Source organism: Patiria miniata, unplaced genomic scaffold, assembly GCF_015706575.1.
Source record: "Patiria miniata isolate m_02_andy unplaced genomic scaffold, ASM1570657v1 HiC_scaffold_8, whole genome shotgun sequence".
Classification (NCBI taxonomy): Eukaryota; Metazoa; Echinodermata; class Asteroidea; order Valvatida; family Asterinidae; genus Patiria; species Patiria miniata.
Window position 1 is genome coordinate 3,273,752 of NW_024037075.1, and position 27,710 is coordinate 3,301,461.

The following is a 27,710-nucleotide window of genomic DNA, read 5'->3' on the forward strand; positions in this document are numbered from 1 at the left end:
TCACCGTGAAAGCCTGTACATGTGTAATAGTGGCTTTGATGGAACAAAGTACAATGTAGTTCCCTTTCTCTCGGTTAATGCATTAAGATTTTGCTGTAGGTTCTCTTGTCTTTTGGGCGTTAGAAGGCTTCCGTACGTTTGTGAGGCCCGGTGGTACGTGACAGCGCCACCAAGTGGTAGACTTTAAGACAAAGTCTGATGGTTTCGCTTTAGTTTTAAAAGCAAGTCGAACAAGGAGATTTATATTTGGTAAGTCCCGGCTGTTTTTTTTTTACCTCCTCACAACCTGAACCTTTAATGCAGCGCCAACCAGACTCATACACGGCATGACTGACTGATTTCCTCAGCAGTCAACCAGATGCAAATCAATATATGTGACTGCAGATCCGATGTAATTATTTAGGCAGCTGTCTTGTCAGATGTACATATTCCAGCCCAATCGTTGGTTACGCCCCATTGCATCGCGTTCATAATGTCCAACAGGTCGTTCCGTCGGCGTCGATATAATGGCTACGATTTTACCGATCGTCTTTTATTAAATCCTATCATGAAATCAATGGCGGAGCTGTGGGAGTTAGTGGGTTGTCTTAACGCCCCCCCCCTGGCGATTTATTCCTAAATAACTGAACGCCCTCTACGAGACTTTTATGATACGTACGCAGGTATATATTACCAAGAATTTCCAGGATTTGCCGAGCAGTTCGATTGCTCAGTCGATATATGATCGTGATTTTGTACCCGAGGGATCCCCGCGATGTGGGTCCGTAACAGCATTTTACCCGATTTTTTCCCTTTCTTATCTGAGGCTTTGGAAGATTTTTTTGTAAAGGGAAATAAAGTCTTAATTTCATCACGTTCGAATTCATTTCTTTTTTTCTTCTAATTTTATATAATTATAGTTTTTCCCCATATTTTTAAGAGAAGTAAAGTCCAAAACATCACAGCGTACACCATATTATGCGGATGTCGTTGGGGAAAAACTTCGCCTCCGCCGTCGTGGGCCGAAAAATAACACCAACGTACACTGTCAATCATAGTGACAGACACGGCAAATTGGTTCTAATAATTAGAACCGAAGGTTTTTGTCACCTAATGGCGACTTAAGGGCGGATCTAAGGGGGTGGTCGGCTGTAGGCCTAACCACCACCGATTCCGACGGACATAATCGAAACAAAATCCCACTTCTTTCAGTTGTAGAATAACGAAGACACTCAATATTGGAATGTCAATTATACTCTCCGGCCTTTTATCGTGTTATGCTTTGACTTTAACAATTCTTGGACATCAACACTCAGCCATCCCCTTCAGAAAATCCTTGATCCGCCACTGTGACGTCCAGGTTTTATAGGGGTGGGGCTGTGGGTGGGCGGGGCTAGTTAGGAAGGGATGCTTTCAAATGGTGGTGGATAGAAAGCTAGAAGTTTCCAGTGTACCACCCCTTGAAACATTACCAAAGAACTTGAGTAAATAGAAACTTGAAGTGTTCTCATTAATTCAGGAGAAATTCACTGTACAGTCTCTCATACATTTTGTAGTTTTCATCAAGCACACAGTATGATTTCATAAGTTTCATATACATGTACTGAATACGCCCAGAAATTGATTTTGTCAGGGTGGGATATTTTGCATGTTGTTAATTAAATGTTCATGTCTTTATAATGCCGTTTTGCTTGCCAAAAATCGATCTTCTCTTTCGTATTACTATGTTTGTCGTTTTCTTACCAAATTTAATTAAACACCTGTCCCAAGTCAGAAGACCACCTGGCAAGCTTTAAATTTCAGGTCTCTGACAGCCCTCGAATTCCAGGTCTCGATTTTCATCAACTGCTAACTCAGCGACTTTAGGCCGGGCCAATCAGCTCGCTTCCTTAGATTTTGAAATTGTTTCGTCCAATTGGACCGCTTTATTTGAATACACAATGGGTTGGATCACCAATCAAAGCAGTCCCGTCAATTAATGTATGCATCTTTTCTGTATAAAGCCCGCTGGGGCTTGTTCGCACGCTTTACTGAAGGGTCTACCTGCTGTTGAAGCAGAGAGTTTCAGGTAGTGCCGACAGTTTTTGAATACCACAGTCTAGAGAATTGGAGACGGAATTCACGAGGAGAATTGAGGCTACAAGAAGAGGAGGCATTTTCGCGATGGCGCGCATCGCTAGCTGCTCTTCAGCGTTGATTCTTCTCATTACGTGGATCACAAGGTAAATGTCGGACTTTTAACACAATTTTGTTTCTTTTGGCGATAGAAACTCTGTTACATGTGCTTAACCTAAACCCAGAGGGTTCATTTGAGTTGTATGCAGAATCGTGTTGAATTGAGCGTGGTTAGTATTAAATGTTAAGCCCCAAATCGCCCGAGTTGTGCCGGTTTAAGCGACCGACATTTCTTTATTGCAGTTTAATAAGCGGACTTTATTTTATATAATAATTATTTAGGCCTCTGTGTATTTCTTCCTGGTGCTCTTTCTTAATAAATAATTTCTTATAAATTGTGTACCTTTAAGTGCACTTTTCAATTTAAATTTGTTTTCTTAACTTAGTAGGGCCTAATACGTACGTCCACCGACCAACGCTTTGAAGCATGTTCACCACCATGCCACAATGTGTCAATTTGAAGGGATTGTGCAAAGATCCTATACATAAATTATGTACTTTTTAGAAACAGGAGAATTTAGCTTTACACCGAGTAGCACCATGTTAGGTAAGAAGGCCAAAAATAACCATGTATATGTTTTGTATTAATTTCAACTGAAACTTTAAAAAAAAATCAGTCAGCATTGACATTAAATAACCAACCAAAGAAACAACAAAATAAAAATAAAAAGAAATTTTGCTGGTGTACGGCCCACAACAGGAATGGTACAAATGCATGTGCGAGATTAATGGGCTTATAATATTTTTTTACAAAAAAATGGCCCTAGAAAAAAGCTGACACCCCTTGCAAAAAGTCCTACATGGTATATTCTACAATTTCATGGGACATAAAGCGAAACATAGGGCTATATGTGGTAAAACATTTTTTTAAATCTCAAAGAATTGGAGATCAAATTAATCCCTTCCTGCTGCGGCAAGCCTGGGTCCAAGCCTGCAATTTAATACTTTTGCGTGATCCAAACATGGGTTGTTGTCTCTCAATCGTTGATCCATGTTTTCAACTCTCAGAAAACTGTTTAATTTCGATAGGGCTCAAGCCGGCGGTGGGGCTACTCAGGCCGGCGGTTAGACTGCCCAGGCTAGCGATGGGGCTGGCACCGCCGGCATTATAGGGCTGCGGTGAGCAGTGTTTGTGTAGCGCGCACTCTTTTGTAAGAAATTGTTGCATGACGATAGAATACGGAGTGTCCGTCATACTGCAAATTCCTTAAATTATATTACGTTCATTCTTCGGCGGTTCCTGTCAATTTTCTAGAGTTTCGTGTCAAATACCATGGCAAAATATAACAGGAAATTTCACTGCAATACAATGTGTTTATATTGAGTTCCAGTTTTCACAATAACTGTGTTAACATCTCGAACGGCCAGACGTCGGAGGGCGGTTCGGTGAGCAGTGTTTGTGTAGCGCGCCCTCTTTTGTAAGAAATTGTTGCATGACGATAAAATACGGAGTGTCCTTCATACTGCAATTCCTTATATATTACATTCATTCTTCGGCGGTTCCTGTCAATTTTCTAGAGTTTCGTGTCAAATACCATGGGAAACATGTAAAATCTGTCGGAGGGACATATTTACCGAGTCGCGACCCGGGGGACAAATAGAGGAGGCGGGGCGGGGGGGGGGGGGAGAACAGAATTACAGTCCACACCGGCCCATGAGAAAACTAGGCCTGCCCGCCACGAGTCAGTCAACCTACCGGTGGCTTAGAGAGAAAGAGTAAAATAAAAGGCTGCCTAAAATTCCCGTTACAATACCTGTCATGCGTAGGGATAGCAGTGGGGCTGTGATAGACATCAGTCAGTGTGTCACTTATCAATTCCCGTCACTTATTTCTCATCCAGATGCAACGCAGTGCCACATTATTATGGGGCTACCTGCCACTACGTGGAGAAGATCAATTACGACACACAGATAGACGAACCGTACCTGACTAACACTTTTGACGATGGAAGCATCATAGAGCATCAGGAGCCGTTCATCAGGAGGTGAGCAGCACATTAATTATTTCAAGTGGATTCATGATAAACGACAGGGTCCTAACACCGTGGAAAAAGTCTGAGTGGACTTAACACTGATAATTTTGAGGGCCATGTGTACTTTTAGAAAATAATACTAATAAATAATAATAGTGGGCATAATAATAATCGTGTATGTCACTTTGTGCTGAGTAGGTTCATGAGATTTTCATCAGTAGTGGTCTTCTCCTGGAAGCATGCAATGAAAATAAACATGGGCCCTATCCTGCATCCCAATTAGCCTTTATGCAGGGGACATACAGCGTGTCCCAGTCAACCTTGTGCATGAAGAAATCGCTGATTTTCTCAACAGTTGGTCAGACTAGCTAATCAAATTTTATAGCATTTTCAAGCCTATGGTCTTGTTTATAATTGTGAAAAAAAAATCATATATATTTGCAGGAGGGTTTGTTGTGATGAGAAAGAAGAATCCAACTTTTGTGGAAAACGTAAGTAATTCATATTAAAGGGCAGTAATTGAACAACGTGCTTGGTTCCCTCTTAAATAACAAAAATGGAAAGAAGACATTAATGGAAAGGTCCAGCCCCAAAGGCAATAGGCCTACATTACAATCCCATGAATAGTAGCAAAAATAGATGGCTACCATTGTACACTTGCTGATCATTATCAACTGTGTCTTCAGTGTATCTAAAGGGTGCAGACCTGTAAATAGGCCCGAAATTGCCTACGCCGTCCAAATCACGATTTTCATGCCCTAAAATTCTCCAGTATTGGAGGATTGTGAGGGCCGTGAACTTGAGGATTCTTTAAAAAAAGGTGGAAGCCGTGCAGAGGACTGCGAGCTCGTATTTCTGTGAAATGTGGATGACATCGGGCCCTAAAATTGCTCTTTTTTGCAATGGAGCGAAGACGTCCATTTTCAAAATGGCGATGGACTTCAGGACCGTTTTTCTAGATTATCATCTTGGATGGAATTTTCTTCCAAAAGGCGTTGGCTAATCCCCCAAAAATTGAACGGAAAATAAAAGATGATGACATAAGCATTTGATTTGTGTCTCGAACAACTTGGAGCGTTATGAGTATTTTAATTGATTTTGGGAAGTGCGCGTTTATTTTCACTGAGGTCTATGACAGTCATTTTACCAGTATGCAACCTTACATAAGGTCACTTCAATGAGGTCACTTAAATAGCTCAACCTTGCAAAAAATATTTAATATCTGTACATAAATGGTGGCTCTTTTGCTTGAAGTCGTCAATCTCAACTTAGCCTCAGGCCGGGAAGCGTCTCTGATTTTTATTAGGTTTTAATTATTTGGTGTAAGCGTTGGTTTCCGTCAAAGATGACCAGCAAAGACTACACGCATCTTTACGTATTGCCTCGCATTATGGTAGGTTAAGTGATCTTTGATTTAATTAATTAAGTTTGAAGTCCAAAGCCCAAATCCAAAGCTAAGTCTGCTTGCTGGTCATGGTGCTTTATACCTCCAGCGAACATTGGTGGCATTTAAGTTGTTTATCCGGCTTAGATGTTCTAGTGTACTAAACGCTTACCACCTGTTTTTTGTAGCTCACTGCATCCCAAAGTGCCTTGAGGATACAGGTGAATGCAGCCTTGCCGACAAAGCTTGCATAATGACAACAGACGCATCATTGGGGGGTAAGTATTTATGCAACACATGATCCAGGCACAGGACTAGTCTTTTAAAAAGCTTTAACTCACATTGTTTTTCCTTTAAACAGTATGGAAAGGTGTCGGTTAATGAAACAGAAAGATTTAAACTGTCTCATGTTGTCGGTACAGCATTAACCAATATGGTAGCTTCTCAGTAAATCCTTTCCACAAAAAAAAAAAAAATTGGGCCTTGCGCGTAACTTTGTACAAACCTGTGAAAGTATGAACCCAAGTTCTTTCCACTGACTATCCCTATTGCCGAGTATAATATGTCTGTATCTTTAATAAATAGTTGTCATGCTCATTCAAAAGCATATTCCTGGAAAGGTGGCAATCTCCTTGCTACCGAGATGTCGGATTTAACGTTTGGTATATACCGTGAGTTAAATCTAGGTTAGGTAAACTTTAGGTTTACTCCGATCTTAACGAGAACCAAGCTAACGATCATTTAATAATAAAAAGTACATGACACTTTGAGACCACTTTCGAAAACCCCAGTGGGACACATTGGATGTACCGCAAGGTTCATGCAATGCAATTAATTGATTAGAGAAGTATCAAATATCACACTGTTCACATGGAATCTGCGATATAAGCGATATTAAAAAATGGATCTTAGGCCAAAAAAAAAAGTCTCCGGTTTCTGGTATGCGCGCGCGTCGCCGTAGCCATGCGCGCCGGCAAAATGAAAAAGGTTTTTTTTCAATACAAGATGATGTCTCAAAACCGCCAAACTCACTGGTTTGACTGGAATCCTGCTGCTGCACAATTTTAACGTGTTTTTAGATGGGGTTATGATCGAGAATAAGCTTTATGTGGCCTCTCTGGACTCCCATATATTTGCACTAAGTTTAGTCGGGCACCATTTGCAGTCATCAGCCGACATTTGAAGCCAAAAAAAAAAAAACCCAGGTAAAAAAAAAAAAAAAAAGCCGCGTCGCCGCATCACTTTTGGGGCAAGCTCCATACCAGAAACCGGAGACTTTTTTTTTGACTTTTTTTTTTGCCTTAACTGTTTTTTTCTTCATATTTAGATGATGAAAACCAAAAGACAGCACAAGCACCACAAGAGCTGCGGTATCGGGAGCCTGTTAAAGAAAAACCCGACGGTAGGTGAAACGATAATCAGGTTTTTGTGATAAGCATTTCAATTCCGTGGTAACTTTTTGATGTTTAAGATAAAAACTGTGAAAACACTTCGAGATAGAGTCTTATGGGATGGTAACAGGTTTCAGCCCGAATGCAAATTCCGGAATGAAATGCCTATGTTGAATTTGACGACAGTAATAACACGCTTGAGGGCGTCCTCACCAGTTAGGAACTTCCGGTAAGTGACTGCTGGGTAATTGTCTTGACAGATAGAACCCAGAGAAGCCCACACAAACAAAGGGATATTTGTATAATATTTTCTGGAATACTTATAAGCAATTATTTAATTGAAAATTCCGATGGCCAGTCAGAAGGGACATCCCTGAAGAATCTTTGACAAATGAAGCATTGACAGTAAAATAGATTAAAACTTTGAAGAACAAAATGAGCGCAAAATGAAGCACTCATATATTTATATCACAGTCTTGGTTCCTTTGCCAAAATTCTACAGTAGTCCTGAGTTTGTTTTCATTTGTTTTAAAGCCATCCAGGATCATGTAAATACATGTACTTGAAAAAGTATCTGCCGATTTTTATGACAGAAAGCTTCCTCGAGGTAAAGATGGGACTGATAATACCATGCAAGATTATTTCACATTTGAAAAGGTTTACCAGAAGCAAACAATCATTGGAGATACTTTTAGAAAAGGCTATTTTTCTTCTAGAAAACTACTTTTCTTCTTATTTAGATGTTGAAAACCAAAAGAAACCATTACAGCAGCTTAAAGAAACGCCCTCTCTGGAGCCTGTTGTTGAAGGACGACCCGACGGTAGGTGAAAACGATAATACCATCAAGGTGGTTGTGATAATTCCGTGGAAAAAAATCGAGAAAATATTCCTACTTAATTTCCGAAGTGAAAATGCCCATATTCTACAGATGAATGTGACTTCTTTCTGTTAACAAGTCAGCTGTATTTCTGCCTTCCAGGCCATTGCCATGTTTTCTGCGGCACGTCAGTGAGGACCTTCGACGGCCTGACTTACAGCTTCCCACTACGGTGTCGACATTTCTTGGCGAGCCTACCCTTGTACAACGTGGATTTCGTTACCGACTTCCCCTGCGGAAACAAGACGTGCAAGAGTACCGTGTCTATATCGTGAGTACACCTGTTGATATTGTAACGGACAGTTTATTCAGCACTTTTGTTGTCATTGCTTTCTTGTGCTAGCTAGGGCTTCGGCGGAGGGGCTCCGGCGGCGCGCGCCCGACCTGGTTTTGGGTCTGGAGGGCGTGCCCTCCGGAAATAGGCTCTATAAAATAGGTGAACATTAAAGGAGCGGCTCCACGAAAGGATTATAATCGTAATCGTAAGGTAATCCGCCAATCGTCACAATTAATCTTCCATATGAAGGACAAGTTATTAGTATTGTCGGATCTGGTGTCCCTGGTGAGAACCCCAATCCCGCCAAAAATAACAATACTAGTCCAGCGGACACTTTAAATCCTGCATGCTGGCCTTTTGCCGCCTATAACTGAGTAATGTGAATGTAAAGGTAATAAGTAGAAAGGTAAATTTGTGATTATATTTGCAATACGGCAAAATCACCATTCACATACATTTTGTCGCTACATGAAGATACTCGACAGCGACTGTGGATTTGCTACCAGATGGCATCGTACATGTGAACAAAAGAAGGGTCAACCTGCCATTTGTGACAGCAAATGGTATCACTATCTTCAAGGAAGGAGTGTACGTGGTCTGCCGTGCGATTGACGGTAAGGGGAATATAGACGATTTTAAAGAACAGAATAATATAAAGTAGCAACAACGCTATGTTAATGTCCAACTTCACGACTGACATCAAAATGGTGGCGTACGTAGGCGTACTATCAAATCACAGAATACCTCGTGCATTATTCGGGCGATTCAAAATGCAGTGCGCCACCAAGAGTTTGCCATTAAGAGTCAATTTTTCCAAGTTTAGGTCGACAAAACATGGCCCGTTAAAAAAATGTCAGTGGACAATTTTTGCTTTTTTGTTTAATAAAGATTTGGGCATAGCGTTCTACTGCCTTACAAAAAACACCATATTGATAAAAATCAAAGAAAGGGGCAAACAGATACTCGAAACATAAGCTTACGAAAATACTGACCGGAAAAACGAACAATTTCAAATGTCCCGCACTGCAAATTTGTCGACCATCTCCCACAATGCACTGGGAAAAACTCTCCAAGGCCAACTCTTGGTGGCGCACTACATAGTGAATCGCCCGAATTGCTATCAAATGAAGCGAGCAGGAGGGAGGGGTTGTTTGTTAATTATTCCTGGTTTGCAAACCATTTCCATTTTGACCTTCTGCCTAGACAGAGAGTGCCATCAAAGCTTAGATTCTTTGGTAGAACTTTATGGACCCTTTCGTTTTGAGTTAAAAGTGAGGCTGCAATGGCAAGCTTTGAATTTTTGAAAATTTGGAAAGCTTCAGATAAGGCACTGGTGTTTATTTTGACACAATATAGAGATCTGGTGCGATGATCTCTATTCCTGGCATAACACTACTGAGCCAAGTAAATAAACTGTTGTAATGTACGTGCAAGCTTAAGCATCAGCAAGCATGCCCTTGCCGAGAGAAATGGTTCTACGTCCATTCTACAGTGCTATGGAAATGACTCCTTGATAACACATTTACACCTATACACCAGTCGGGTGCATACCTATTATCCCCAATACCTTTGTTCCCCAATACATAAGTTACCTAACCCTAACCCTATAACCCCAACCCTCACCCTAACCCTGGCCCTAACCCTAAGAATTTCGGGGAACATAGGTATTGGGGAACGTAGGTATTGGGGAACATCGGGTAGACCCCCTCATAACCATTGTTTCTTGTCCATAATTATGCAGGTACTAAAGTGTCATTTGATGGTATCAGCGGTGTCGTCGTCGCTGTCAACAAACTTCATGAGTCAGCATGGGAAGCAACCGATGCCTACAGCCTGTGTGGTACCTACGACAACGATCCCACAAATGACCTCCGTGGCCACTCTGTCAAAGAATTTGCTGACGAAATCCTGGTTCCAGAAGACGGAGTTGTTTGCACAAAGCCAGGAGCAAGCCTCCTTAATCCGTTTGATAACCTCAACGCAGTTAACAAGGGTAGAGTCCTGAGGGCCTGTGACGAGTTTGCCACCGACCAGCTATTCCAGCATTGCCGGTCCCTGCACAACGTGCAGCCATTCTACAATTCCTGCTGGTTCACTCTGTCACTCGCTCTGCTGGAGGGCTCAAGCTTTGATCAAAGCCTGTGTGATGTCTTTGTCGAATACTCATCGTCATGCTCGCGGTATGGCGTACCTGTGGAGTGGAGGTCAACTAACTTCTGTCGTAAGCGTATTTCATTACTTTAAATTGCAAAATCAACTAAGTTGATCTTGAAATTTGATGTGAGTCCAAATATCCGTTCATAGGCTATTTGATCTTAAAGTTTCCTTAGGAAATGCATTTGAAAGGAAGGATTCGGTAGAAATAGTTCACATGATCGAGGTACTGTGCCAAGACTTTGGTAACAGCATGCTGCAGTAGCCACATCACATAACAGGTCTGGACAGCGCAAATATTAATGTACTTTTAAATCTATAAGTACTCACCTCCCTTGGATTTATTTATTAATTGTACCCGTTTGTTCTCTTTCTATCATCCCAGCTGTTGCTTGTGATCATGGCATGGTAAACACGGAGTGTGGATCCGCTTGCCCTCAGACCTGCGAGACACTTTTCTTTCATTCTAAGTGTGGGAATGAGTGCATTCCAGGCTGTCAGTGTCCACCAGGTAACTTCCCAAATAGGCCACATTGTAAGCAAATGAGGGTGCTGTGTAGTCTGAGTATCACCCGTTGTCCACGGAGCCCAGTCTCCTGTCTAACGTCTAATACAACTATGAAGCATGCAGATTCATGCGATCCCGCACCTCAGCCAATCGGAGTCGACTTTACTAAATCAGGACTAAATGTTTGATTGGTCAATTCGAATGCAGTGTTTTTATTATACAACAATAGCCGGGCGCGTATCGCATAATACAGAGCGCGTGACCATATCCTTTGATGCTGTGTCTATGGTATTTTTTTTTATCCATGTCTATGACGCGACAACGGGTGAATGACCGAAGCCCTGATAAAGAAAGCGCCCGCTGATTGGTCAAAATCTAGAGGTCATGATGCGGTTGTCTTGCATACTTAATCAGCGAATCAGTTCAAACATTCCGCCATGGTCTTTTACATAGACTAGGTGCTCCGTGTTGTGTGGAGATTAATATAAATTGCGAGATGATTTGTAGTTTGACAAGGTAAAAGATTCTCTTTCTGTTGTCACACTTGCCCCATTTTGTTTTTGCTTCGACATAAACCAGACACCTACTTTGATGGCGACGCCTGCGTTGCTAAGGAAAGTTGCCCATGTCCTCAAGCTGGTGAGAGTTATCCTTCCGGTGCCTTTATGAGGGACGGATGCCGAGATTGGTTAGTACTTTGAGATTTGTAATTTCTGCTGCAATGTGTTGTGCCTATGCAAATACATGTACTTTCGAAAAGAATAGTCGCTTCCTCGTACTGTTTTTCACAATCAAATCGTTTGAGCATGTCATTAACCAAATGACTATAGAAAATGAACACAACTGGGGAAAACATTCTTTGTTTCCACTGTCCAGGCGATAAACTATACTTTCTTGTTTGTTTGTAATGTAGTTCCTTTGCAACGCATTGAAGCTTGTTAAACATAAGTTTTCGATCTTTTGCCATTTTGGATCGTGATTCTTTCAACTCCCTCTCTTGAAGTGTTTGTTTCGAGGGGAAGCTCCAGAAATGCACGACACACGCCTGTCCTGCCACCTGCACCATCTTGGGAGGCCGCCATTTTAGCACGTTTGACGGCAAAAGCTACGAGTACCACAGCAACTGCAAGCACGTGCTCATCCAAAACGCGCCCGTCGACAGCCCGGCCTTTGGCATCTTCATGGCTAAGACGAAGTGTAGCGACGAGGAGTGGCAATGCAATGACGTTCCGGAAATCATCATCACAACTCCGGATGGTACTCAATATGAGTGAGTTCATTCCGAATCTTGCCATCGATAGCGATGAACATTTGAAGCTCATCATATCCATTTACTGATATAATTTGTTTTGGACTGATGCTCAAACTTAAGTTGGTTCGAGCAGTTAACTTTTGGAAGTTGAAACGTCTTTTAGCAGTGAAGCAGTCGAGTTCACGTTTGTAAGAAGATTATATTCTCGCACAAAAGTCCACAAAAGTCCATCACGAGTCCTCCTATCTCAAGTCAGTCACAAACTATTCAAATGAACTGTTACAAAGGCATACCTTGTTGTCATCCCCTATTACTTGTGACTGGACTTGCGATTCACTTTTGACTGGACTTGTGATATATACGCACAACAAAAAATAGGTAATGTTACATCAAAGGTGAGAATATTATGAGAATATTTTCTGAAACTTCAAAAATAAGAGCAAATGCGGTACATGTGCCATTTTTCTACAATGCAACAGGGTGAACATATTTTGTAAAAATGAAGACCACACACCAGTGTTGTAGTCGAGTACTTTTTCCGAGTACCGAGTACTGCCGTGTACTTAGGTTGCCGAGTACGAGTACTTGTACCTACGAGTACAAGTACTTGTATTTTCGAATACGGCCATACGGCAAATGGTTCATTGTGCCTAATTGGCCCAGGCCCAGCCAAACCGATATACAGACTCACTCACTGCTAGCTGTTTATAAAGGAAAGCAGGAAACTGTGATTTCTCCACAAGCCAATCAACCATTTCAAACTGAAAGTATCGATAAAGTAAGGCCGAGGTAAGTCAAGCTACACCATTTTCCCCCGAGTACTGCTATTAGAGTACGAGTACTTTGATAATCGAGTACAATTTCGACATGTCGAGTACGAGTACTTTGCTGCCCGAGTACGAGTGCCATCATTGCGAGTACGAGTACTTTGACATTGGAGTACGAGTACGAGAACAAGTACTCCAAAAAAGTACTCGAGTAGTACCCGAGTACGAGTACCGAGAACGAGTACTACAACGCTGCCACATGCATTGTCAAATGTAGGCTTATTTGGCTTGTGCCATTGAGGATGTCCAACCTGCATAAGGCCCCCCCCCCCCAAAAAAAATCGGTCTCTGGTCAGACCAAAGTTCCGGAATTGACGCGGGGACGCGGCTTTTTTTTTTTTTTTTTTTTTTCTTCAAGCTTGGATTGTACAGACAAGGTGGGGTACTATTTAGCTTTTTGGTGTCCTCATGTACATTGGTGTCCTCCATAATTTGCCTTGGCGCTCTCGATCATTTGCCTTGGTGCAATTTCCCATTCCTTGGTGCTCTTTGATAAAAAAAAAATGAGGAGGTGCGGCAATAGAGGGCGCTGTTGGAACTACCGCGGAACATTTTTGATGTCCCAAATGAAGGTATAACCATAACCCTGTTTTCCAGGGTTCAATACGCAAAATGACAAGTTCAACGCACATGATCTGTGCACTTTTTGAAGTAAATGTTGAAAACCTACATCTGTTCATGCCTGACAGACTTTTGGAAGCTGATACGGTGACAGTAACTGCCCATAACGCTGCAGCAGCCCAAGAGCTGAAGTTGCCATATTCTCGGACAGCCGACAACAGTACAATCACCATCACCCGTCTGTCGTCTGTTTTTACACGGGCGTCCATGCCAGTGCTTGGTATAGAACTGATGTTGGGAAGTGACAACCGCATCTATCTCTCAGTAACTGAGAATTTGTTTGGCAAGGTAAAATATCGTTGAAAAACGTGATTTAATAACCCGGAATTTTAGAGTTAATTACTAAACAGTCGCTCTTAACTTTTAGTTTTAGAAAGCAAAGAGACAGGCTGAAAGGACAAAGATTGTAAGAACTTTGAGTGGAAACAAATCTACGTATCCAATGAGAAAAACCTTGCTCAATGTGACTGGTAACCAGACCAAATTAGTGTTCTTTAAGAGCGTGCCCAAGAAGATTGGGATCTTCATCGTTACATACACTAACCGACTGAATGAGAATTATGTCCGAGGTGTTTAAAATATGAGAGAACATCCATTGAATCAGAGGCACAAGACCCAAAAATGTTGCACAGTTTTTCTCTGTTTCTGACAGTGTATATTACACAGTGAGTTGGGTAGTAGTCCTACACTTCACTTGAGATATTGAACAATATTTTGTTGCTTTACTGAGAAAAAACACCGACAAACAGCCAATGATCCAGTATAATAAGCATCTGAGTACTTGGGTTCTGTAACTCTATATTAATGATATATTTTGGAAGTATTTGAAAACAAAACGAGAAGGCTTAAGAAGGTTTAAAACCGGCTCAGGGGCCTGATCAGCGTCCTGGCCCCTGAGTACTACTAAAATAGTACATTCATGAAATAAAACACAATTAGTGGCTGAGCATGGCTTCTGTTTGAGTCAACCACTGTACTTTGTTCACATTGTAAAGTAGTCGAAATAACGATAGGAGCTTCTCTTCCCAAAGGTGGAAGGCCTTTGCGGAACCTACAACAGAATAACTGCCGACGATTTCCAATTACCCAACGGAGTTGTTGCGAGGGTATCGCACCTCTTTGCTCCCAGATGGAAGTCAAACTCCCAATGCAAAAACACCCGATTCGAGGAGATTTTGGACTACTGTGAAAAGAAAAACAGCCGCAGAGACGAAGCTGAAAACACCTGCAGTCAATTGACAACAGAGCCGTTCAAAGACTGTGGCCTTAAGGTCGACCCCAAGGCCTACCTGGAGATGTGCAGGGACGTCCGTTGCAAGGCCCCTTACTATAAAGGGACTGAGTGCCTGGCCTTTGCTGCTTACGCTCTGGAGTGTGCTAAAATGGGTGTTGTTATTGACTGGACAAGCCAGGATCTCTGCCGTAAGTTGCTATGACTGAGATCACAGAAAATTCAAGTATAGGTTCACTGCAAAAGCTGTTGTAAACAAACGCTATTTGGTATATAGGACCGCACATGGGTTGTTTCAGTACACGCGTGTTGTGAAAAGAAAATTTGTATAGTTTTATATTATTTTATATATTTTATATGTACACTATAATGGCACTGGAGTAAGAGGCATTCGGGTCATAGTTTTTTTCAGGTATCTTTTCTTTACTCCAGGCATGTGCCACTAATTTGTTTTATTGAATGTTGTTGGTATTGTCTGCATTTTATTGTATTGTTATACCGAATAAATAATAATAATAATAATAATAAAAGTATCTAAATAGGACCGTGTTGATACAGAGTGTTCCCCAAAAAACACGCAACATTCAGAAAACAAATAAATACAACTGTTTAATGTTTTTCTTCAATGAAATTATATATTACATTAAAGCCTGACTATTTCTCAATCCACTCCTTTTTACCCCATTCCATCTGGGTCTCTAGATCCAGAAATACACTCAGTTAAGTAAAAGGGTGTACATTTTACTTGGGCCACTCTCACCTGGACATGCTGAATCTGGGCTAAGCATTGAATAGGCATTGAGTAGGCACTGAAGTGACATCACAGGTGAGAGTGGCCCAGGTACAATTTACACCCTTTCACTTAATATTGCTTAAACGTTATATACGTCTCGTATAGATACACAGGTTCTCTATAGACACACACTTTCTATCCAGTTCCTATATCAATACAATGTCGTAACATCCCAGTTTTGGGGATACTGATAGTCGATATTTTGCGTTTCATTGCCTCAATAGTTTTTATCACAGCCTATAATAATAAAAAAGGTAACAAGGACACAAATAGTTGGAAGCGGGACCTTTAAAAAAATAGACATCCCTAATTAACTTTCGAACGTAACCCTTTTTCTTTCTTAGCTGTTACATGTGAAAAAAGGTAACAAGGGCACAATTGAACCTAATTGGAAGCGTGGCCTTTAAAAAATAGGCTACCCTGATTAACTTTCGAACGTAACCCTTTTTCTTTCACAGCTGTTACGTGTAAGGGTGGAAAGGTGTACAAGGAGTGTGGCTCCGTGTGCAAGGTGTCTTGTCGAGATCTGGGGAATAGAGATGACTGCCAAGAACAGTGTGTCCAGGGATGCCAATGCCCCAATGATATGGTATGAAACCCATCTATGATTAGCAAATTTGTATACAGCAGTATACGTTCTGAGGCTCAAAGACATGAACTTCTTTTCATGTAAGAAAAACGTGATTAGTTGATCTTGCATATTCCTCAAAGTATCACATTTTTTTTCGGACCAGCTGTTTTATCTGTCATGGTTTTTTGGTAATTCCAGTTCAGTTACAAAAAATGCAAAAAAGATGTGCGCCTCCTATACAGCTGTAATAAATGAAAAACTCGAACTAAATTTCTTGGGTAGACTACTTTATCGGGACGCATCCTTGGCCCCATGATTTTGAATGGATGTGTTTGATAGTTTAGATGCAGTGGAATTTCAGAGGTGAGTTTTAACTTTGCAGCGTGATAATACAACAGATGCAGCTGCATAGACGCAGTTTTATGCGGAAAAATGGGCGTACAAGCACGTACGTGCGCATTGTTTGCGTAAAGCAAAATGGGACACTCATTAACTGATTAACAATCTACTTACCAGTTTTGAACACAAATAGAGATGTACGAATAGCCGTACAAAGGCCGTACGAAACGTTTATCTTTTCAATAAGGTTGTGCCCAGAAGGCTACAGCATGCACAGAGTAACAGCTGCCATAGTAATTTAATATGTAGCTCTATATATGACCCCTTTGCTTCTCCATGAAGTCGGCCATGCAAACTGTCTAAACTGGTAGTTCCTTTAATTTAATTTTCCAGGTCAGACTTTGTAATCTTAACACCAATTTCATGCTGCTTATTTGAAAAGTTTGAATGCATCTCAACGACAGTTTGACACATATTGCCTATGACGTCAATCATGCTTTGTCGTTCTGCCAACACTTAAAAAATTGGCAAACAAATAGCTAATATGTCAGTTGCATAACCCTTTTTTTAATCAAAGCATTTTTTGTTGCAGATGTAAATTTGACTTCAAGAGATATTCACAAAGAAATGGTTAAACTAAATATGTAGATTCACAGTACGAGTATTTTCTGTCACAAATTCACTTTTTGCATTCATTTTGTGCGTGACGTGCGAACCAGTCTGCAGGAGTAATGCACATTTTGCTATTGTTGTAGTTTGGTTGACATCTGATATTTGCGTAGTTATCTAAAGATCCTTTCATTTTTGTATGCTCTCACCAAAGGTATTCAGCGAACGATTAGACAAGTGTGTTCCTGTACCAGAATGCCCATGTCATTTCAATGGACGTGTTCATGCGCCTGGGACATCATGGAATAATATTTGCAACAAATGGTGTGTACATTTCAAACAGAAAAGTCTTGTCAAGTTCCATTTTTTCCACTTTAGCCAATTTCTCAGGTTTAAACCACAAAGGGAACATAAGTAGGTGCAGATCTTAATTTTAAAAAGTTGAACAAAGAAATTGAGCGGAGTGGGGCTTGAACCTCAATATCTTTGTTCAACTTAAAAAAAGTCGAATACATGTAAATCAGAAAAGAAAGAAAGAAATGGCTCATATGATTATGCCATCTGCGTGTCTTATGGACTAAATGATGCAACCCTGTATTTTGAAAAACCGTCCTCAGACATTCAGTGAGCAAAGTATCTCGGTCTAATTCCTTACATCTTTAAGTTTAATACAAAAAAAAATAAGAATGAAAGCATTAAATGACAAAAAGAGAACCCGAAAGATCTTCGGAGATACCAGAAAGGAACAATAGTGACATGGAAACTGTGCAGCTAGGGGAAGGGAATCAGCTTTTATCGTGGAAACTATTTGAATGCTATTTTCCAGGTTGATATGTAAATTGGCTCTGTACACTTTTTTTTTCAGCTCCTGCAAAAATGGTGTTGTTCAGTGTACCGATAAAATCTGCACTGGTAAGTAAATCTGTGGTAAATCGGCGACCAAAAATCTTCATCCAGCAAATTATTCATTCAAGCAAATAAGATTCATGACTTAGTGGAAATGACCAAATAGTGAACACTTCGTGAATATTTTAGATTTCATTGCTATGATTTAACAGGATTAATAGATTACAGAACGTGAAATAATTACATATATTAGTTATAGTATCATTATGAAGGATGTCTATTACAAGGCTCTAAGAGGGCCACTCTATAAATTTCGTCGTATTATCGTACCGCTTGAATAGAAGCTGACATTTTTGCTGTTGACAAGAGTGCGCGTATACCCTGCTAGTGCTGCGCGCTGCGTCCAGCGAAAATGCCCGGATGACTGCAATATCAATATTATTGCAGTCATTCAGGTACTCTATTGACATAATATAGCAGTCATCCGGGTACTTTTTACGAAAGCATACAATACGCTGATTAATTTTTACCAGTGGAAGCCTGATACAAATAATGAGGTGCCATAGTTCTTGAATATCAAACTATCTCAGCAATCAGAAAGTGACTTACATTTATTCCAACATAATAATTGTAGCCGCAGGTGAGGAATGCACGGGAAGCCAGGAGAACATTGAGTGCGTTGAGTGCCAGCGTGAATGCCAAAGCCTGCACCTGACCTGCAGTGAGACCGATTGCACCCCAGGCTGTGGCTGCCCAACTGGTACCGTCCGCACCGCCGACGACCAGTGTATGCCAGAGAGTGACTGCCCCTGCTACTTTGATGGGCGAAGCTACGAGGATCTTGAACCTTTCCGTGTCGACTGTAGGAGCTGGTAACAACATTTACATTTTACACTTCCAAGTTATTTGCCAAGTTGTTTACTCTAAAGTACAAAATCGTCTAGATTTTGTTGGGGTCCATACGGTTGAAGACCTGTTATAAGTTGTTCCGTACGTCCAGGTTCAATCTGCTGAAAACAGTTGGAAACCAAAAGTGTATAATTTACACAGCACTGTATGAATTCAACTGCCTTCCAGAAAATATTGTTTTGTATATATTGCTGTGATGCTTGATAGGCATTTACCTTCATATTGTTAAATATAAATATCATGTGTGAAGGCTCCCCTGAATGCTAGTAAACTTAGCTTTTAATGTTTAATGTATTATTTTGGTGGGGGAAAGCACAATTATATAAAAGTACAGGCCTATAATTTCAAATGTTAATTGTTTCTTATGAAATCATAACCATAGGTGTTGTCGCTGTTACCTTGACACGATGATGTTGCAATGATGATAACCTATTTGTAACAGACATGCCTGAGTTGACCAGTCCTTGGTTTGTTTCAACGTCACGTTTTACGACAAGCCCAGCTGTGAACTATAAACATTTCAAAATAGCCAGAACTTTAAAATGCTGCATGCCATCTTTTAACAAAAGCAACCATCAATAAACTTGCAGAAGTGATCACCATGCAGTTGCCGATGTCGTCACCAGTTTTGTTGAAAAGCAATCGTAGATAAAAAAAGAAAAGAAACAGAAGAAGCTCAAAACCACCTTGGCTAGATCCAAAACAAAGTGACAGTTAAGACAATAATAATAACGGGTACTTTTATAGCGGTGTTAAGATCAAGGCACTTCACATTATTCTTACCACTTGACAATACTTTATTACAGTGTTTAATCTATTCTGGAGAATGTAGACTCAACTACGGAATCTCCCGTGCCTAATTCACCTGTAATTTTCTTTTTCTTAGTGTATGTCTCTTCGGTCGAATAATATGCAGCGCCGAAGTATGCCCAGGTTAGTAATGAATACTTCAATGGTCAAAATGTAAAAGGCACCCGAAATAAGCTGTTGCTGTTATATGACTCCCCTTTCGTTTGTAATCTATAGTTCGCCGCGAAGCAATGGTTGGTGGTACAGTCCAGATGCATTACTGTCGTATTCCAACTAGCAATACTGTTGTCGAAATGCTGGAATTCTATATCTAACTTATAAGCACCTTATTTTTTAGGATATGTGCATTGTTTCAATAGGCTCTCTTACCCATGAAAAAACGCCAAACTCTTATTATTTTCTATTGGCCAACGGGGAGTATTCGCTTTTGGTATTAGCTGATCAATAAGACAGGGCCGTATTCTGTCAAATTTTAAATTTTTCTTGTTATCTTTTTTTCACTCAGCAACATGTCGAGGATACGGAGAACCCCATTACATGACATATGATGATCGGCATTACGAGTTTCAGGGTAAGCGTCAATTATACTAGCTTCTGATTAGGGTATCTTGACGGTGGATAATTGACAAAAGTCAAAAACATACGAGGCAGTTGGAGTGGAAACTATACATTTCGCCTTTTTTACGCTTTTTTAAAAACTTTTTCTTGCCGTTTGTAATATTTGTCCAAAAGAGCAATTTGACCCAGTGTCAAAGTGAAATATTATCTACTTTCTTAAATTTCGCAGTTAGACATTTGACAAAATCATGCATTCCAAGGTTTTGTCGTTTTTACAAAGGGCAACATATTTTGTCTCCTCTTCCAAACGCGCGTTTAATGTTCTCACACAGTGACAAAAAAACCAAATCACGTTGTTAGCAGGGATCATGTAGAATAAATAGATCGGCAGCGCGTGCACATGCACCATTCGCTGTACGCCATTTTTGTCGTTTATCACGGAGGAGCATAAAGGTCATGTGCTGGAGGCCACTGCAAAACTAGAGGGTGCGTTCGAGCGTGTTACTCTTGCCACTCCCAAAGTGCCCTGTCACGCACTAAACGAACGAATAAAAGGAACAGCCATTAATAGGAACCGCCATGGATTTCACTCACGTAATATCATGAGTAAAACTGAATGATTTATCAAAACGTAAAGAAAATGATGTGCTTCCTTCTGCACGTGGGATCCTTTCACATAATGGTTTTGTATGGTTTCCTAGGTGATTGTAACTACGTCTTTACAACGGACGAATGTGGCATTGCTGGTAGAAAAAGTATCTTCAGTGTAGTCGTGGAGAATGTTCCCTGTGGTGCAGGCCAGGTGGCCTGCACCAAGTCCGTCCTGTTCACCCTGCTTGATTTGCAAATATCCATGGTGAGGGGCTCAGATATTGTCATCACCCCTGCACCACCTGCACCAACAGAAGCCAAGTACAGCATATTGCACTCCGGCATCTTTTTCATCATCAATACCAAGCACGGTGAGTGCTATCTAATACCTACTTCTACGTGGTTTCAACCAACTTTTCCTCAAAGACCAATTCATTATGGGCACACTCATAATTTGGGATTGGTGGCCAGGGCTAACACATTATTTTAGTTTTGACTGGCCACAACGTATTAAGAAAACAGGGAGGGGGTTGGACCTAATTTGACCACTGGGTCCAAGTTCATGGCTCTGCGTACCGTTAGCGAAAAATCCCTCCTTACTGTACCAAAACAATCCGTGCTTACGGTATGCATATTTAACGGGCTAGCGAGGAATTCTGACTTCTGCACATGCGTACATCTTGTTACAAGGATTCTGTGCCTACTATAGGTTAGCGCAGATGTTCTTTCCTGCTAGCGCTGAAGGCATATAATGGTGCTCGTAAGCGCGTGTGGTAAGCAGAGCCATGAAATTGGGCGCCGGGAAATAGAAGATTGGGGGGGGGGGGGGGAGGCCATTGCTTCTTTCATGGCGCGAAAACTAAACCGTATAAAGTGTCATCTCAAATCACTTGATACATTTCAATCACGTGATAAGTTTCACGCAGGTGTTCCATGGTAAGTCACTATCAGTTGGAAAACAAAAAAAACACTCGGGTGCGTTTTAGACCCCGTTCTATTGGTAGTAACAGACGGACACACTGCAATATACCTCATCTAATGAAGGAATGATTCTCAGAAGGAACAATACAATAACCTCACGTAGTGACAGTTTAACGGTATGTCCAGTTTAATGGTATTAGGTGTTGCTATCATTCCTCCTGCAGGGATCACAGTGGTATGGGATTTTGGCATGTCAGTCTACGTCACATTGGACGGCACCTTCAAAGGCCAAGTCTGCGGCCTGTGCGGCGATTTTGACAAAAATGCTCAGAACGACTTCCGTACCCGGACTGGCGAGTTGGAGGCCACGGCTAACGCCTTTGGCCACAGCTGGAAGACTATCGAGAGCTGCCCTCTACCCCCGGCTCCAGTCCACCCTTGTGATTTGAACCCCGAGCGACGTGAATGGGCGGAGAGTGCTTGCAGCATCATCACCGAATCTGGCTTTGCGTCCTGCCATGATTATGTATGTCACATGCAGTCACCATACCGTAAAGTTATTTTCAGAGCCCCTCAGTATTTTTTGAAAACACAACTTACAGGCTTTAGAACTGTATAAGGAACATACAGCATGGAAAATGTTTTGTTAATAATTTTCAGCTATGGAAGATAGGGGCCTACAAGCTGGTGTGATCTTACTGAAATCGACGGAGGGAAGTAAATCTTGTATTTATTTTTGTTGTTTGAGAATGTATGAATATAATACAAACTCCCCTTGTCTAAATCTTTGTTTGAATCCTCTTTAGTACAAATGCAATACGGAGACAAATATTAATGTGTTGTAGTTAGTGCGAACTATTTTTGTCTGTTTCGGCAACCGGCCAAAACAGCCTTTGTTTCGTTAAAGTTTAAAACGTCGGGTGCCTGGAAGAAGGTCGTACGGGCGAAAAATTTGTCAAAAGGTCAAATTTGGATTTTTCGGGTAACCGATAGAGCTTGGAAATAGCTTTCATTGGATGTACATTTTGTCTCAAGAGGCTACGTCATTCTGACGTAGTTAACAGTAAACAAAGGTCTTCAGGTTTTTCCATTATTTATGTAATTCTAATGTAACAAAAACATATTCCAGGCGCGCTACGTCCCACTCAAGTGGGTACGCAAAGCCAATTTTGTTCCCGGCAAAAGGTCGTAAGGATTTAACATGCCGCTTAAGCTTACGTTTAAGGCTTGGGAAGTTCCCGGTAAAAGGTCGTTACCATAACAATTGAAATAACTTCACAATTAAGTAATATTGTAACATAAAAATGCACAACATTATTTTAATTAGTAACGAATTTCATCAGCCAAAATTTCAACCTCATGTGATTTATAATTTAGAACTGGGAGCACAAAACCTTCCAACTCGATTATCTCCAAAAGTGCCTTCCGCGTGCCTGGGCTGCGTACGTACGACCTTTTCCTTGTCACACGATAAAGTTGCCCAAACAGCCCTGTGTTTTTCCACAAACATAAGTCTAGTTCTCTTTGTTACTACTAAAGGCTGACCCTAAACCCTTCTACGACAACTGTGTCTTCGATAGCTGTGGCTGTAACCGTGGGGGTGATTGCGAATGTATGTGTACTGCCGTCAGTAATTACGCAGCTGTTTGCGCCATCTTGAATGCACCAGTGCCATGGCGATCCGATGGCAACTGTGGTAAGTTTTGTTCGGGCCATAATCCGCGACCAAGCCCCTAGTCAATAAGTCAAAACGATTTTAAAATACACAAATTTCCAAAGATTTTGTTCAACGATTCGACTTTTTTTTTAAACGTCACGGCTATCGTTACGGCAGCCGTAACGCGATTTTCAACTGTCATCCTGACGGTATTGCAAAATCACCATTGCGAATCTATTTCACATTTATCACGAACATTTGACACCCAAAATGCTGATTCACGTGCCAATTTTAAAGCACTGACGTCATTTGAGAGCGATCTATTTATGAATGTTGGATAAAGTGCACTTGACATTGAACTTTCTGAAATTCATTATCCTAGTTTGCTTGATCAGTAGTTGAAATCCAGTGATGAAACTGCAACCGTTTGATGCAGGTTGTACATTGAAACGGAACATGGAACTCTATTAAATACCGGGTACTAATACAATTTCTCACATATTTTGTAGGAAATCGAACTTGGTGAGACCATTCAGAGGTGGAAGTCACAATATAAGCAACATACTGATTTTGAAATTCACAATCCATCCATTTTTAATATCCGATGAAATATCACAAGGTTTGACAAGATCAGTGATTTTGTGTTATTTTGGTGGAATTGTAATGTGCACTTTTGAATAAATGCATGCATGACTTCTTTAGAAAACAAAGGGGCTAAGACAGCGGATGTGTATTTAGCGTGTATGTCCGCATTGAATACAATATTGACAGTCTTTTCTTCTTTGCAATACATGTACACACAAAAAAGGATTGCAGTGTGACAATGGCATGGAGTACCAAGCCTGCGGGAAGGTATGTCCTGATAAATGCTACGAAACCCCCCAGGAGGAAGATAATGGTTGTGAAATGCATTGCGTGGAGGGCTGCCACTGCCCCGAAGGCACCAAGCTGTGGAAGGGCGAGTGTGTGGATGACATCCAGTGCCCATGCATGTACAACAACCAAGAGGTAGAGCCAGGATTCGTTATCATCGAGGACTGTAGGAGATGGTAAGTTTTCACTTGGTCGGTCTTCCAAAGGCCCTGTGCCCGCTTGTCTATTCCACACAATCTTGTAAACTTTTCAAGTTTACGGTCGACAAAACCTGGCCCATTTGAATGAGTGTCAGTAGACAACTTGGGCTAACTTGTTATAGATTGCGGCATAGCGTTCTGCCGCCTTACCAAAAATCAACATATTGATAAAAAGAAAAGAAAAGGGCAAACATTTACTCGAATCGTACGCTTACGAAACTACTGAACGGATAAACGAACAATTTCAAATGTCCCGCGCTCCGAATTTGTCGACCATCTCCCACAATGCACTGGGAAAAATGAACTCTCCATGGCAAGCTCTTGGTGGCGCACTGCACTGTAAATCGCCCGAATTGGCTCGTGACAGACTTCAATACACACTCCATTGGCAAATTCTTTGTACTGGGACTTACAAAAGGCAATAATGCTAGTTTGTATTTGAATGTGTATGTAAAGAGAATGAGATGTCTTTTCAGGACGAATATGTCCGTTTGTTCAGTTGTTCGCGACAACTGATTTTGACAAAATAATGACGGCTGATTATATCCGACCCATTGTGCCCTACAGCCAATTATGTCCAGTGCCTGATTATGTCGAGCGCACGATTGTGAGCACCAGAACATTAAAGTAACTTTGCCATTTCATTTAAATATCGGCCATTTAACAAAATTGCCATTTCATTTAAATGTTGGTCGTCGGATTAATGGACATTATCTGCCGTCGGACATAATGAGTCGTGCATCATCGACCATCGGACACAACGGGTCGGACATAATCGGCTGTCATCGGTCAAAATCCTCTGTCGGACAAAATGGAGAAAAAACGGGCGTAAACGGCCTGGGTAGACGTCATCCAACGTTAACATCAGAATTGAGAGTTGACGTGTGTTCGGGAACTGTTGCAAATTCGCGGTGCATATATATTATATAGGCCTACCAGCCATGACGTCACGAATTCATATTCATATTTACGTCGAACACCGGTCTTGAAGTAAACGATGGCTGAGCTGAGATGTATCCTTCTTTATCCTCTAAACCTCTAAAATCCGCCAAAGAAATCTCAGTCTAATTTTTAAAAACAAATGATGGAATGATAGCCGTAAAGAAAAATAGCTGTGAAGATAAGCGGTGAATCAATGGCAATCTCAAGTTATAGTCACAAAGGTTGAGCGCAGCTTCAACTGCTGTGATTGGGAAATAAAAAAAATAATGAATATTACTGATACCTGTTCGCTTTATTTGTGTGGTATTTCTCAGCGAATGCATTGGGGGCAACATAACATGCAGCGGCTCTTCATGCACAACTCCACGTGAGTCTCCTAGCTATTTTGATATTTTTGACGTATATGAAAGTTAATTGCCACTTATTTTGAAATAGGTAGCTTGTTGGCGTTAGAGTTCTTAATCGAGAGGCGAATTGGAGTACGCACAGGACATTCACAGTTATTTGTCATTTATCTCGAATATAAGTCAACTCTTTGTATTCACATTTAATCAGTGCCGTAGCCAGGAATTGTTCAGTGGGGGGGGGGGGGGGGGGGGGGGGGGGGGGGGGGGGGGGGCGCTGGAACATTTCATGGAGGGCGTCATGTAGATCAATGATAATTTTTTTAGAAACTCAAAATCTCAGTGGGGGGGGGGGGGGCGACTGGGGGGGGGGACAAGGTTTCATGGGGGGCGGTCGCCCCCCACGCCCCATCGTGGCTACGCCACTGCATTTAATTGCCTGACAGTCACACCTAGAACAGGTTAAAAAAACCCGTCAAAGTACAGTACAGGGTGGTTCACAAAAAAAGGACACCCACTTTTGACAGCACTTTTCACCTACCTAATGAACGTATTTTAAATATTTTTTTCACATAGTAGTAAAGTATAGGCCTTTAATCATGCATGGTGAAAAAAGCTCAGTAAAAGTCGCAAAAATAGTGATATTATGCTAATTTGAAAATAAGTCACCAAAATCAGTCTTGTCCACGGGTTATTCTATGTAAATTGGACGTTTTTGTAAGTTCATGAAAATTAAAAAACCTTCCCACTAAAATTTGTTTTGCACTGGTAACTTTTATTGAAGCTGTCCAATTATTCATGTTAGTGTTAAGATCGTCTTCTCAATGAGCTGTCGGCTTAAGTTCATTGTTGCATAACTTTACATAACAATCAAATGTCATGCCCTTCCAAATGTTAAGATGGGCTTCATTGTTAGCGCGTTTTTTTCAAATGATAATGTTCAAGCATTCTTTGGTGCATTTCGTGTTGAGAGAACATGTATATCTCCGTGGACAGACAGGTTTCGCACATGAAATGTTCAAATTAGCATAGCTCAACGACAAAATGTGTAAATGCGACGATTTTTTTCGCCACATTTGCTTAAAGGCCAGGACTTTAATAGCTGCTAATTGACAGTTAATTTTTTTTTAAAACAGGTGAAAATTGCTGTCAAATGTGGGTGTCCTTTTTTTGTAACCACCCTGTACAGATCTGTGTTTGTACTGATACAATAACTCAACCCTCATCAGGACAGTGCAAACAACGACTACAAGGGAGGGAGTAGTTACTAGATTTAAGCTTTTATAGACAGTTGCTGAATTAAAAAGGTATTCTTTATGAGACCAAGTTATCAACAATTTTAAATCTTTGTGTGTGTTTATTTTTTCCAATAACTCGACCCACATCAACGCAAACAGCAATTACAACTACCGAAGCGGTAACCAAGGTCACCACTACAACGGCTGAGCCGACAAGTACCACTAAAGGTATGCTGGTTCATAAAATATTGGTTGTCAATGTTTATAAAACAACAACACAAACACATTTTTAACCCCTTTTTTTCCTCGACGCCCAACACATTCATGCTACACTGTGGAAATCAATGTAAAACATTAAAACAATTCCATAAAGTAAAACATTTGTATGTACATTTTTATCTTGAATTGAAAGAAAGATATACGTTCATGTTATTTCATTGGTCTAGAACGGCCATTATGTAGCGTATAAATTACCTCATAACTGCGTTGCATACCGGTATATACAATACCACTGCCTAGGCCTTACGCGTTGAGCGCGTGTGTGTATAGGGCCGACCCGCGCGCCTCACGACTGATAATTGCAACCGCTTAGTTTACACATCCGGCAGGAATGCCTGAAGTTATCAAAGGCCACAACGCAGTGATTTACTATATATCTAACTGTGATCTGTTTCACGGTGCCCTGTGGAAACATGTGCACAATACGGAACAAAAGATTGTATACGTCTCCACAGGGCAATTTCTACAGGTGAATCGTCTCCACAAGGTTATCATAAAATAGATTTATGGATTTTACTCAAAAACTAGGAAAATCCAAGGTGTGTTGATCCGTTGCAAATTGAAGTATTTTATGTAAGGG

At 41.0% G+C, this 27,710-nt stretch overlaps 1 protein-coding gene across 1 annotated transcript in view; it reads left to right on the forward strand.

The window, feature by feature from the left end:
- The first annotated feature begins 2,142 nt into the window (after window positions 1-2,142).
- LOC119719656 (SCO-spondin-like) overlaps window positions 2,143-27,710 on the forward strand; it is a 36,863-nt gene continuing 11,295 nt past the window's right edge. Inside the window, exons 1-23 of the mRNA XM_038189155.1 lie at window positions 2,143-2,201; window positions 3,996-4,139; window positions 5,659-5,789; window positions 6,839-6,913; window positions 7,643-7,723; window positions 7,883-8,051; window positions 8,532-8,671; window positions 9,799-10,278; window positions 10,597-10,722; window positions 11,299-11,407; window positions 11,723-11,989; window positions 13,488-13,707; window positions 14,451-14,841; window positions 15,902-16,032; window positions 17,177-17,286; window positions 17,828-17,874; window positions 18,443-18,670; window positions 20,033-20,098; window positions 20,787-21,047; window positions 21,822-22,123; window positions 23,137-23,293; window positions 24,063-24,303; window positions 25,584-25,636. Of these exons, the coding sequence (XP_038045083.1) occupies window positions 2,143-2,201; window positions 3,996-4,139; window positions 5,659-5,789; window positions 6,839-6,913; window positions 7,643-7,723; window positions 7,883-8,051; window positions 8,532-8,671; window positions 9,799-10,278; window positions 10,597-10,722; window positions 11,299-11,407; window positions 11,723-11,989; window positions 13,488-13,707; window positions 14,451-14,841; window positions 15,902-16,032; window positions 17,177-17,286; window positions 17,828-17,874; window positions 18,443-18,670; window positions 20,033-20,098; window positions 20,787-21,047; window positions 21,822-22,123; window positions 23,137-23,293; window positions 24,063-24,303; window positions 25,584-25,636 (3,988 nt within the window). The remainder of the gene's footprint in view (window positions 2,202-3,995; window positions 4,140-5,658; window positions 5,790-6,838; window positions 6,914-7,642; window positions 7,724-7,882; window positions 8,052-8,531; window positions 8,672-9,798; window positions 10,279-10,596; window positions 10,723-11,298; window positions 11,408-11,722; window positions 11,990-13,487; window positions 13,708-14,450; window positions 14,842-15,901; window positions 16,033-17,176; window positions 17,287-17,827; window positions 17,875-18,442; window positions 18,671-20,032; window positions 20,099-20,786; window positions 21,048-21,821; window positions 22,124-23,136; window positions 23,294-24,062; window positions 24,304-25,583; window positions 25,637-27,710) is intronic.